The following is a 14,166-nucleotide window of genomic DNA, read 5'->3' on the forward strand; positions in this document are numbered from 1 at the left end:
TATCTATGTATCTATCTATGCTTAATATTTTTTTCTATCTATCTATTTGCATAATATATATATCTATCTCTGTCTATCTACATATTTATCTATCTATGTCTGCCTCATATATTTGTCTATCTATCTATCTATCTATCTATCTATCTATCTATCTATCTATCTCTGCCTAATATATCTATGTCTATCTATCTGTAACTAGTTAAACATGTGTCAAGAGTTCTGTCCTTTTCCATTCTGCATCGTATACTGGATGCACTAATATCCAGGTAAGAGAGCAGTAGCTAATGGCTCGTCGTTCAAACCATTCAGAAATAATGAAGTGAAGAAGTGAAAGCCATGCTGGCAAAGTTGTCCTAGATCACTCACAGCAGAGAGGCACAATAGATCCGCCTGCTTCCTTTGGAGGTCTGCTAGGCATTGTCTGGAGCTTATAGAAAACACATGGCGAGAACGTCTTTCCAAACGAGAAATGGCTAAATTAAATAGAGAAAGGTCTGCATTTGAGCTATCATACAGCCCAGCTGCTCTCCTGGCTAGCTTCTCTCTCTGCATCACCTCTCCTGCTTTTGTGTTCCAGCCCAAAGTCAGCGCTTGCAGTATTCTTCCCTTTCTTTTGCATGGATCTAAATTTAGCTGTGTGTCAGGTTATGGTTCTGTGGAATAGCATGGAGAAATTTAAGCCCACAGTACAGAGTGAACAATCACTGGAGGGTTTGCTGAAGGCTTGAAAAGACAGAGACAGTCACCTAGCATTGACTAGCTCAGTCTGAGGAGAGGGGGTTAACTGGCTCTGGTGTGCTGGCTTTTCATCCATGGAAGGGACTAGGGTCTGGTAACTTTGGGCTTGGGTTATACAAATACAGAGGCATTTAGTGAAGATTACATTAATCCATTCCTCTGGTTTGGAGAGCTGACTGGGGAAGGTCACAGCTGTGCTGAGCTGCAGCATTCAGGATAAAGCAGACTTGTGGTGGACTGAGAGCTTCCAGGGATAATCATCAGGAGTCACCAGGCACCCCTCCTCTTTTTACCACTAACACCTCACCCACCACCTCCTCTTCCTCATTTCATCCCTCCCCCACAGCACTTTCTTCCAAAACATCCTGGTTTATAAACTTTGATGGAGAATTCCACACCGGGCTGGAAAAATGCCTGTTATGAAAGGATTACTAGCACCTCAGAACACCTTCCTAGATACTATAGCGACTAGATTCGACGGAACACGTAAGTCTTCACTTTGTTTTCTGGTCATATCCAGTCTATAGGTCACTTCTAACTTGGAGGATGAAGACAAGCCCATCTTCCAGTGCAAGGATCATGTCAATGACTTATGTATAGCCTTCAAAGGTCTCTGTGATGCACATGTGGATGGCATTTATCATGAATTTATCTTGTCTAATAGTGAGGAGCCAGGGTTGTCATTTCAGCACTATGGACAGCTCCTTTCAGTCCCACTTTCTGGACATACCCTAGTTCTTCTGGCAGGGCACAGCAGTGAGGGACAATCCATAGGAGCCATGCATTATCCTTCTTGTTATTTTTAGGAAAATACAATCTTGGTTGTGATTATGTAAATTTCTTTATAAGAGGATGATTACATTCTAGCAGGGAACAGATGCTGATGGAGGAGAATCGGTCATTAGTTAACCATTAGGCTGCTTTTCTTACTTGCTCAGAGAAGTTTAGTTGATGTGAGCAGCAGTCGGGTTAACCTTACAGGGAATGAATTCTGCTTGGTATAGTCAACCAGCTCTAACTTATAACTGCTAATATCTGTAAGGCAGGAAAAGATGGAATAAGGAATGTAATAGGTCTATGATAAATATATAAGAAAGAGATAGATAGATGGATAGATATTGGATAGATAGATGGATAGATGGATGGATGGATAGATGGATAGATGGATGGATAGATAGCTCTTGTGGGCAGGGTCATCTCCCCCTCTATACCAGTCTGTTAATGGTTTATTGTATTTTTATATTATGTATTTGTAACCCACTGTTGATGTACAGTGCCATTGAATGAAGGGCGCTTTTAAATAAATAATAATAATGATAGATAGATATATTGATAGATAGATAGATAGATAGATAGATAGATGTTAGGCTCAAAGATAGATAGATAGATCAAGGACAGACAAGGATAGATAACAGGATCAATGATGGATAGATAGATAATTGGATGATAGATAGATAGATAATAGGCTCAATGATAGACATAAATAGATGGATGATAGGCTCAATGGTAGATAGATAGATAGATAGATAGATAGATGGATAGTGAAGTAATATTAGATGGTAATTTGGTAGATAATAGAATGTTTTTGTCTGTAAGATACAATGAATACATACGGTATAATGTGCATAGCATGTGTGGTGGTGCTATTATACTACTTTTCCCTATGATACAGTGATATCATTGGCTTCAACTTTCTTCCCCTGTTTCTAAACCATTGCTCTGACTAGCGGTGCCCTCGCTTCTCCTGAAGCTCCAGCATCTTCTGTTCAGTCATGGGATGGGCATAAGTGACAGTTTTGGAGTTTTTCAGGAAGCTTACTGGTAGCTCAGCAGAAATGTCCTGTCTAGGAGTGCTTGTCAGGTGAGCTTAATACAGGCATCTCTCTGCCCCGGTGTCTGTGAGGACGGGCACTCTGTGGATAAATCCTCCGATCTCTAGGAATGAGCTTAGTGATTCTGGAAAGGAGATTGCATTGAAAACATATTTAATAAAGATAATCTCAAGACTAATGTTCTGATAGAAAAGAAAATGAATACCCAATCATATCTGCCATTAAGAAAATGCATTTGGGACTGCCATTGGCTAAAGTGTTTTCTTCACTGCTGGGATTGTGGATACTTTGTACAGATATAGAGACATGAAATGGTCAGTGCAGCAAAAGTGAGTTTGTCACTTGGCACAGCTCATCTTGTATCCTCTATCAGTAGTCTTTAATAGGAATATTCAATAAATGTATTAGGGTATGCTAACCCTAAGTTAACTCTCAGCTCATCTTGGTATCATCTATGAATATTCAATACATTTATTGGGTTATAATTACTCTAAATTTCCATGGTGTACAACACAAGCCGAGTACTAATTCAGCACTGCTACCCCATTTATGCCATGATGACTATTTTGTGCTCTTTGGTGTTTGTCTCTACATTACATTTGTCTCTACACACTTTACATGTTGATATACCATAGTTCACTTCGGCCTTGCCCTCAGCTTTGATATTAATATGAAGGCGTCTTTACAAATAGCTGCTGCATTGAGAATCTTTGGATACATGACGAGCCCAATATTTGGACTTTTGAACTATTTCTAATGACCGAATTCTCTCTTACATTGATCTGTTTCTTGTGCAAAGAGTAACTGGAATAATATAGCTTTTTTTTATTTTTTACTCATTCTGTTAGATTACTTGTGGTGATCTAGCTCATACGCAGATGACTAAAGTTAATGCACTCTTTTAATTTAAGCATATCACATTGGAAGGATGCAGTATGCTGTCATCAATGATAGACTAATCCAGGACTGAATCTCTAATCCAAGGGAGAATTAATTATAATGTTGACCAACCATGCAGAAAGGCAATCCAGATTTCATCTGCAAATATGCCTCACTTAGGGCTTAGCTCTGTTCTTAAATCATATTTTACACAACACATAATGAGTGACCTCAGCTTCATTTCATAAAAAATGATATTCTTATATGAGACTCAAGGTTACATGGACGTGGAGAGCAGTGGATGTGCTATCAGAGGCAGTTATATAATGGCTGTATAATTACTGTACACAGTATACCGATGAAATAGCTTTGCCTTACTATTGTATGAGGACATTTCTCATTCAGTAGTTATCACATGTGCAGATGTAGTGGGGCTGAATTTGTCCTTTCACAATGACTTTTGATGATTGGGAGAACTCACTGGGTTATACTAATTCAATAGGTTTACTTGCAGTCCTATGAAACACCACAGGTAGGCATGGCACGTCATGTGAAGTGACTGCCTCAGCACTGCTACATCTGTAGTTCTTATAGTGAAATAGATATAGCCGTCTCACACAGTGCTACAATCAAATATTTAACAGGTAGATTCATAGAAATCCATTTTTACATATTAAAATTTCATAAGCAATATACTGCCTATTAACCTATCTACTATCTATCTATCTATCTATCGATCTCATATCTATCTATCTATCTATCTATCTATCTATCTATCTATCTATCTATCTATCTATCTATCATCTATCTATCATCTATCTATCTATCTATCTATCTATCATCTATCTCATATCTATCTATCTATCCATCCAATATCTATCTATATCTATCTATCTATCTATCTATCTATCTATCTATCTATCTCTATCTATCTATCTATCTATCTATCTATCTATCTATCATCTATCTCATATCTATCTATCTATCTATCTATCTATCTATCTATCTATCTATCTATCATCTATCTCATATCTATCTATCCATCCAATATCTATCTATATCTATCTATCTCATATCTATCTATCATCTATCTATCTATCTATCTATCTATCTATCTATCTATCTATCTATCTATCTATCTATCTATCTATCTCAGATAGATAGATAGATAGATAGATATGAGATAGATTATGAGATAGATAGATATGAGATAGATAGATATGAGATAGATAGATATGAGATAGATAGATATGAGATAGATAGATAGATATAGATAGATATTGGATGGATAGATAGATAGATATATCTATCTCTCTATCTACCTTCTACCTATCCATCTATCACATATGTTTCTATTTTCCTACCTGCAATCTATTATCTCTATCTATCTATCTATCTATCTATCTATCTGTCTATCTACCTAAATATCTATTCATCTATCCAGATAAAATCCATATGTCTATTTACTTATCTATCTATTGTCTGTCAGTATATAGCTAGCTGCTGTCTGTCAGTATCTAGCCAGCTGCTGTCTGTCAGCAGTAAATGGACTGTATTTTAGTGCTTTGTAGCTCTTTGTTATAGCATTCAATAAAACAGCCGATCACTCCATTTAGTTTTGACAAAGACCCTCTACATCCTATGCATTGGACCATCTAGTTGTGGGTTAGACACCTAATATCCCTCCATAAGGTTTCCAAAATCATGTTTGTGATATGCATTATGTATTATTCACAATACCATATGTATAATGCATTAATTCTGGATTAACATTGTTAACAGGAATAATAATTCGGTGATATGGGAAATCCTTGGAAACTGTTTGGTAGAAGGGCTACAATACAAGCAGCTGCTCATCTGAAATGAAAGTTAATGTCAGAATATTTCTTTTAAATCAGAATGTCAATATGAACATTGAGATTCACTACTGAATGAACACTGTTCTAATACAGTTGAACATGACATATGCTTATTACTCAAGTGGCTTGGATCTGAGATGCAGCTACCAAGCAGAGCACAATGAAATATTTAAATATGAAAAAAGTATCAAGGCATAATAATAAAGAGGTTCTGACTAACGTGAATAGGCATTTCTCCCATTCATTGATGCAAGAATAAAGTCTTGAAGGGAGAAAATTCACATGAACTCAATGTCTCAACCAGGTCAATTTACACCAGTGAGCAAGCATTTCTGTTTCATACTGCCTTTGCGCATTTACATAACACTTACTGTAAATCAGTATATTTTACAGAGTTATATACACTGAACAAAAATATAAACGCAACACTTTTGGTTTTGCTCCCATTTTGCATGAACTGAACTCAAAGATCTGAAACATTTTCTACATACAAAAAAGACCCCTTACTCTCAAATATTGTTCAAAAATCTGATTAAATCTGTGTTAGTGAGCACTTCTTTGCAGAGATAATCCATCCCACCTCACATGTGTGGCATATCAAGGTGCTGATTAGAAAGCATGAATATTGCACAGGTGTGCCTTGGACTACCCACAATGAAAGGCCACTCTGAAATGTGCACAGTTTTGCCTTACTTGGGGTGGGGGGGTTGTCAGAAAACCAGTCAGTATCTGGTGTGGCCACCATTTGCCTCACGTAGTGTAACACATCTCCGTTTCATAGAGTTAATCAGGTTGTTGATTGTGGCCTGTGGAATGTTGGTCCACTCCTCTTCAATAGTGCGAAGTTGCAGAATATTGGCAGGAACTGGAGCACGCTGTTGTATACGCCGATCCAGAGCATCCCAAACGTGCTCAATGGGTGACATGTCCGGTGAGTATGCTGGCCATGCAAGAACTGGGATGTTTTCAGCTTCCAGGAATTGTGTACAGATCCTTGCAATATGGGGCCGTGCGTTATCATGCTGCAATATGAGATGATGGTCGTCGGTGAATGGCACAACAATGGGCCTCAGGATCTCGTCACGGTATCTCTGTACATTCAAAATGCCATCAATAAAATGCACCTGTGTTCGTTGTCCATAACATACACCTTCCCATACCATAACCCCACCGCCACCATGGGCCACTCGATCTACAACGTTGAAGTCAGCAAACCGCACACCCACACAACGCCACACACGCTGTCTGCCATCTGCCCTGAACAATAAAAACCGGGACTCATCAGTGAACAGAACGCCTCATCAACGTGACAGACGCCATTGAATGTGAGCATTTGCCCACTCAAGTTTGTTACGATGACAAACTGCAGTCAGGTCCAGACCACGATGAGGACGACGAGCATGCAGATGAGCTTCCCTGAGACGGTTTCTGACAGTTTGTGCAGAAATTCTTTGGTTATGCAAACCGATTGTTGCTGCAGCTGTCCGGGTGGCTGGTCTCAGATGATCATGGAGGTGAACATGCTGGATGTGGAGGTCCTGGGCTGGTGTGGTTACACGTGGTCTGCGGTTGTGAGGCCTGTTGGATGTACTGCCAAATTCTCTGAAATGCCTTTGGAGACTGCTTATGGTAGAGAAATGAACATTCATTGCACGAGCGACAGCTCTGGTAGACATTCCTGCAGTCAGCATGCCAATTGCACGCTCCCTCAAACGTTGCGACATCTGTGGCATTGTGCTGTGTGATCAAACTGCACATTTAAGAGTGGCCTTTTATTGTGGGAAGTCTATGGCTCACCTGTGCAATATTCATGCTGTCTAATCAACACCTTGATATACCACACCTGTTAGGTGGGATGGATTACCTCGGCAAAAGGGGAAGTGCTCACTAACACAGATTTAGACAGATTTGTGAACAATATTTGAGAGTAATGGGTCTTTTGTGTATGTAGAAAATGTTTCAGATCTTTGAGTTCAGCTCATGCAAAATGGGAGCAAAACAGAAAGTGTTGCATTTATATTTTTGTTCAGTGTGTGTGTGTGTATATATATATATATATATATATATATATATACCGTATTTTTCGGACTATAAGATGGAGACAGTAGGGAAAAGTGGTGGTGCGTCTTATAGTCCAAATGCTAATGGCAGTAATCAGCATGCGGGAGGCACGGGGAGGTGAGAGCAGCACTGCACTGGCTGTACTCTCCCACCTTGGTCTTTTTCCAGGTGCCGCTGTGCACTGTGTCCTTACCGCGCACAGAGTCATGACGTAATGCATGTAGGCACACACTATGACCTGACACTGTGAAATGTCACATTACTGTACAGTGAGGGCCAGAAGAAATGGTGCGTTGAGTCTTGAATCTGTAGCGCCATCCAGAGCAAGCGAGGAAAGTTTATTTTATTCATTTTTTTTTTACCATCTAATGTGAGGTCTGATGGGGGTCCGATCTGAGGCTGATGGGGGCTGGGGAGTCTGATGGGGAACTGATCTGAGTCTGATAAAGCACTCAGCATATACACAAAAATAGTACAAAAATGTATATTCTAAAATATTTCTTTATTGAAATTGATAAAACAAATAATTAGATGCATAAATGGCAAAGACAAACACAACCACATGGAGAGTGCACAAAACACGTCAGAACATCAAATTATAGCATTGCAAATAATGGAGAAGGTGGTATGAAAAAACAAGTATGAATAAATATAAAATCAAGCCATGTGGCTCCCCCACCTAGATAAAAAGCCATGATTCACAACATATACACAATACAGACCCGGCTAGAGGCACCTCCAAGAAACCCCGACACATGTTTTACGTCAGCTTCCTCTTGATGTCTCAACGTGTTTTGTGCACTCTCCATGTTGTTCTGTTTGTCTTTGCCAATTTATGCATCTATTTATTTGTTTTATCGCTTTCAATAAAGAGATATTTTTGGATATACATATTTGTATTATATTTGTGTATATGCTGAGTGCCTGGGCTTGTCCCATCTAGGAGCTGTTCATTTTTGACACTTGGTTCTATTCATGTTGTACAACCGTATTCCGTTTTTTTTTTTGTTTTATTGCTCATTGGCATCCCGAGACTGATAAAGGCTAGAGGGGTCCAAACTGAGGCTGATGGGGTCTGATCTGAGTCTGATGGAGGTTGGGGGTTCTGATGGGGGCTGAGGCTATTGAAGGCTAGGTGGTCTGTTTGGGGGCTGGCAAGGCTGAGGGGTCTCATGAGGGGGTTGGGCTTATGGAGGCTGGGGGTCTGATGGGAGGCTGATCTGAGGCTGATGGAGGTTTGAAATGTCAGATCTGAGGCTGATGGCAGTAGGGGGGTCTAATCTGAGGCTAGTTAAGATGGGGGCCTGATTTTGGGGTCTGATCTGAGGTTTTATATAGAATGGGTGTATGAATTGTGGGTCTGATGAGGAATGGGGTCTGATCTGAGGTCTGAAGAAGAATGGGGGAGTGATTTAGGGGTCTGATGGAAAATAGTATTTTCTTATTTTCCTCTTCCAAATTCACTTCCTACATATCATTTGGAAGCCACACTAATAGCTAAAGCTTACCCTTCATAATAGATGTATGACAACTGAACTCCCTAATTTCAGTGGGACCAGATGGTCATATAATGTGTTTGGAGGACTCCCAAGGTAAGGATCAGGCAGTTGGATTTCAATTGTCCAATCTTTTTTTGTTCTCAGAGAGATAAGCCACTGTCTGAGGAGTCTGGTAGCACTTCCCCATCTTCCTAGTATGTGATCAGTAGGAGAGGATTGGAAGCAATAGCTTTTTGGCTGCCCTCTCAGAATCCTTAGTGATGTCAGTAAAAAAGTACATACTGATGCAAATATTTCAGATTTAATTTCTATGTTTGCCTTAAAGGGGTTATCCTATGATTAATAAAAAAATATAAAAAATCCAACATCATATAGTACATGGTGGTATTTTTCTAACAAACTTAGAACCAGCCCTGTACCTCACATGGATCCAGAATTTGTCCCATTCATTGTTCCAATTGCTCTGCTAGATTTATTTCAAGCTGGCAGCTTAGGCGGAGTGAACTTTCTTAGGGGGCATGTCCTTTATACTGCGGCTGGTGGCAGTTGAAGGATGGAACTAAGCATATGCTTCCATCTTCCATGAGCAGGACTGAGAAATTAGAAATAGAGCAAACAGCAGGTGGCACTGTGCAGACAGATTTCAGTGAATAACTCAGTGACTATACTAAATTTATTTACATGCAATTACAAAAGTATTCAGATCCAGGTGCTGATTTAAAAAATGTAGAATATTTTTCATGGGACAACCTTTTAATCTGTAAACTAATGAGATAACTTTGTTCTCTGAGTGCCCAAACTGATGGTACAACAAGGACAACCTTGAATTATTCCAATATATGGAAGGCAGACTGTCTTTTTACTTTTCCTACCCATTTTAGGATTTTCTCCAATGTAGGCCGCATACATCAGTGTAGGCTAAACAGTAGCACCATCAGGATAATAACATCTACAAAGAATTGACCATGCCATTATGCTCACCACTTGCACGCAAAAGTTACTTCCCTAGCAGTTACTCCCAACAAAAAGCTACCAGATACCATGTTCCTACAATAAACCACAACTGTCTCTTCTATGGTCCTCAGCTACTCTCTACCAATAGGAGTTCAGGTTTTATCAGCAAACAGCATTTGATTCCCATGCTATTCTTTAGACTCAGGGATTACCAAAAGTCATTGGCGGGAGTGATTTGTAAGAGATCAGGGCAGTAGTGTGAGATTCTGAGACAGTAGCAGTAATCCCAGACTTTCTTCCTGATGCCTGGAACATGTGGGTCATGAGATTGAGACTCCACAAATGAATCCTTCAAGCTACATCTGGCTCCAAAGCTAAACTATTGACATATATATATATATATATATATATATATATATATATATATATATATCTATCTATCTATATATATATATATATATATATATATATCACCATAATAGCTAAGCATAAAGATAGTTATAAAGAAGACTTTACCAGTGTGACTAGAGCATATAAATCCTTTTGATTTTTTTCTCAAGATATACAATTTTTAAACATATATTAGTGCCACCTAGTGGACATACATGCTCAGTTCCTCTAGTTCCTTCTTCTGCTGGGTGACCTCTTTGGCAGTGCCTACTCTGCTACTTATGTAAAATGTGGTGAATTTTACACCTGTAGTTCCGAAGTGTAAAATCTGCAGCTTATGTGTGGGCATTCTGTAACACTGAGACTAGCCAGGCTGTATTTAATGCACTTTTTTGCAATATGAGAAGTCACTATTCATGTTATCTAACATTTAACTTATGTGCATTTTATACCGACCTAACAATCATTTTTTCCTTTTCAAGATATTGTAAATTTTGTGTAAAATGTTATGGGTGTGTTCGTCATGTGGGTGTGTTCTGTCTTTATGGGATACTATACAGTATCTCATGAAGACAGAGCTCAAAGGCATTCAAACAATGGTGGAGAGGAGCTACATAAACTAGTATGTGCATTAGTACCACCACCACACCATGACCAGGGATGCTCAGGAAACAACATACTAATGAGGTAAATTAGCCCAATAACGGTTCTACCTACCTGCAGTTTATGGAGCGCAGAGCATAAAGACAATGGTGACCATGACACCACCACCAGACTAGGCGGCTAATGTAATGCTTGCTGGAATTGTAGTGTGTTCTCATTCCTAACTCTGCCATTGACCAGAGCAGGCAATGTTTTCCAGGTCTTCAAGAATCTTGGGTTGGTGACTGTGTCCACAACAGACAGGTTTTATCAAACCTTTTCTGATTTTTGCTCGTCTTGGCCATTTGGGCAGTGGCATTGGATCATGCATTCGGAAATTCGTGCTGGTCTATTAATTGTGAGCTTAGAGCAACCAGGTTACTTTGTAAGACTATTGCCAGTATTTACTGACCTTATCAATAGGACCTTTAGACCATAGTCATGTTGCATACTGAATATTTTTTCACTGTCCACAATCTGCACCATATGATCACTGTATAAATGAAAAAAAGGTTCTATGAGCAATCTTTTTACTTTGTGTACAATTTATCTTGTGTAACACATTTCATATCAACCTACTGCCATTAAAGTCCATGTTCCTCATATTCATGTGACAAATGTCCTTACAACTCAGTTTGGAAAGATCAAATGAGAATATTCTATTCCACTATGTTAAAAAAAAAACAAAAAAAAAAAAACAGTATTCAGATATTTTTTTTCCAGACAAGTGTAATACAGGGTCTTTTTTTGTGCCATATTATGTGGTTCATCAAAACTGGAAGTATGGCGCTCTAACTCATTTTTGATGAGGTTGATGTGTTCAGTCAATAGTAGAAGAATAATAAAGCACCCATATTATACCTGTCTGAAAGCGGCCACACGGTCAGGTTTCTGCATGCAGTTTTGAAAGCCAAAACCAGCAGTTTCTATAGAAAGATAAAAATCATATACTGTCAAATATCTATACTTCTAATTTTTTACACTTACCGTACTTTGAATCATGCGATAAATGTAGACATGTGTAGCATGTATGAATGCCTCACATCTCAGTTTTTAGCAGACTGTATATTATTTGCCTAAGTACTCTGCTGTAGTATGCATTTTTAGTGACAAATTTGAGTTTTTATCACATTTTTAGTAATAATCAATGTTTACTGCAAAAGTTGCATGAAGGTGGTTGTGTAGTAACCCGTAGAGGACCCGTTCCATACATGCATGGCGCTTGTAGACATGACTTAAGGACCAGTGCCGTAAATTTAAGGTGGGCTGATCGGGCGGGTGCAGGAGCTGTGCCCGCCCGATCAGCAGCATGGACCCAGCAGTCACGGACAGCCGGGCCCCTGCTGCATATGACGGCATCGGTGAAAACACTGATGCCGGCGTATCAGGCCCCTTTCACATGGGCGAGAATTCCGTGTGGGTGCAATGCATGAGGTGAACGCATTGCACCCGCACTGAATCCGGACCCATTCACTTCAATGGGGCTGTGCAGATGAGCGGTGATTTTCACGCATCACTTGTGCGTTGCATGAAAATTGCAGCAAGCTCTATATTCTGCTTTTTTCATGTAACGCAGGCCCCATAGAAATGAATGGGTCTGAGTGAAAATGGCAAGCAAGTGCGGATGCGGTGCGATTTTCAGGTATGGTTGCTAGCAGATGATAGGGATGAAAGCAACCCCGAACACCATTAAAGTGTATTCACTGTATTTTCCCTTATAACATTGTTATAAGGGAAAATAATAGCATTCTTAATGCAGAATGCTTACTAAAATGTGGATTGAAAGGTAAAAAAAAAAAAAATTAACTCACCTCATCCACTTGATCGTGCAGCCGGCATCGTTGTCTTTCTTCTTCTTTCAGGACCTGCAAAAAGACCTTTAACGTAATCGTGCTCACCACATGGTGAGCGCGATTACATCATTAAAGGTCCTTTTGCAGGTCCTGAGAGAAAAAGCAAGAAGACGATGCAAGCTGTGAGATCAATTGAATTAGGTGAGTTAATTTTTTTTATTATTTAACCCCTCAATCCACATTTTAGTAAGCATTCTGCATTAAGAATGCTATTATTTTCCTTTATAACCATGTTATAAGGGAAAATAATAAAATGAATAAAACGCCTAACCCATACCCGAACTTCAATGAAGAAGTTCGGGTCTGGGTACCACATTCAGTTTTTTCTCACGCACGTGCAAAACGCATAGCACTCGTGCAGAAAAAACTAAATATCGGAACACAATCGCAGTAAAAACTGAATTGCAATTGCGTGCCTACTCGCGCGGTTTTCCCGCAATGCACACGCGACGTATCCGGAGCAAATCTGGAACACCAAAGTGAAAGAGGCCTTAACCCCTTGTATGCTGCAGTCAAAGATAATAAAAAACATAAAATAAAATAAAAAACTAGAAAAAAAGGAAAAACAGACATATTGGGTATTGCCGCGTGCGTTGTCACCTTACATCACCAAAAGTATAATACCAATGGTGATGTAATGCACCCGAGAATGCATATGCACCCGAGAATAGTACCAATGAAACCGTCCCCTCATCCTGCAAAAAATGAGACCCTACTTAAGACAATTGCCCAAAAAGTAAGAAATCTAAGGCACTCAGAATATGGAGACACTAAAACATGATTTTTTTTTTGTTTCAAAAATGCTTTTGCTGTGTAAAACTTAAATAAATAAAAAAAAAGTAAATATATTAGGCATTGACGCATCCATTACAACCTGATGTATAAAAATATTGAATGACCTAACCCCTCTGGTGAACACCGTAAGAAAAAATTAAATAAAAACTGTCAACAAAGCCATTTTTTGGTCACCTTACATCACAAAAAGTGTAATACCAAGAAATCAAAAAGTCATATGCACCTTAAAATAGTAGCAATCAAACATCATCTCATACCGAAAAAAATTAGCCCCTACATAACACAGTCCCCCAAAAAATAAAGAACTATGGCACTCAGAATATGGAGATACTAAAAAATCTTTAAAAAATATATACTTTATTATGTAAAACTGAAACAAACAACCCAAAAATGGGTATTGTTGCATCCGTAACAGCCTGGTCTATAAAAATAGCACATGATCTAACCTGTCAGAAGAACATTGTAAAAAGCAAAAAATTAAACCAAAACAGCAATTTTTTCGTTACCTTGTCTCACAAAAAGTGTAATATAGAGCAACCAAAAATCTTATGTATCCTAAAATAGTACAAAAAAAAACTGCGACCTTATCCAATAGTTTCCAAAATGGGGTAATTTTTTGGGGAGTTTCTACTCTAGGGTGTATCAGGGGGTCTTCAAATGTGAC

General features: G+C 38.9%; 1 protein-coding gene across 1 annotated transcript in view; it reads left to right on the forward strand.

The window, feature by feature from the left end:
* Positions 1–1,148: 1,148 nt before the first annotated feature.
* KCNH8 (potassium voltage-gated channel subfamily H member 8) overlaps positions 1,149–14,166 on the forward strand; it is a 726,151-nt gene continuing 713,133 nt past the window's right edge. Inside the window, exon 1 of the mRNA XM_040433027.1 lies at positions 1,149–1,224. Coding sequence (XP_040288961.1) covers positions 1,149–1,224 — 76 coding nt within the window. The remainder of the gene's footprint in view (positions 1,225–14,166) is intronic.

This window comes from Bufo bufo, chromosome 5 (assembly GCF_905171765.1).
Source record: "Bufo bufo chromosome 5, aBufBuf1.1, whole genome shotgun sequence".
Classification (NCBI taxonomy): Eukaryota; Metazoa; Chordata; class Amphibia; order Anura; family Bufonidae; genus Bufo; species Bufo bufo.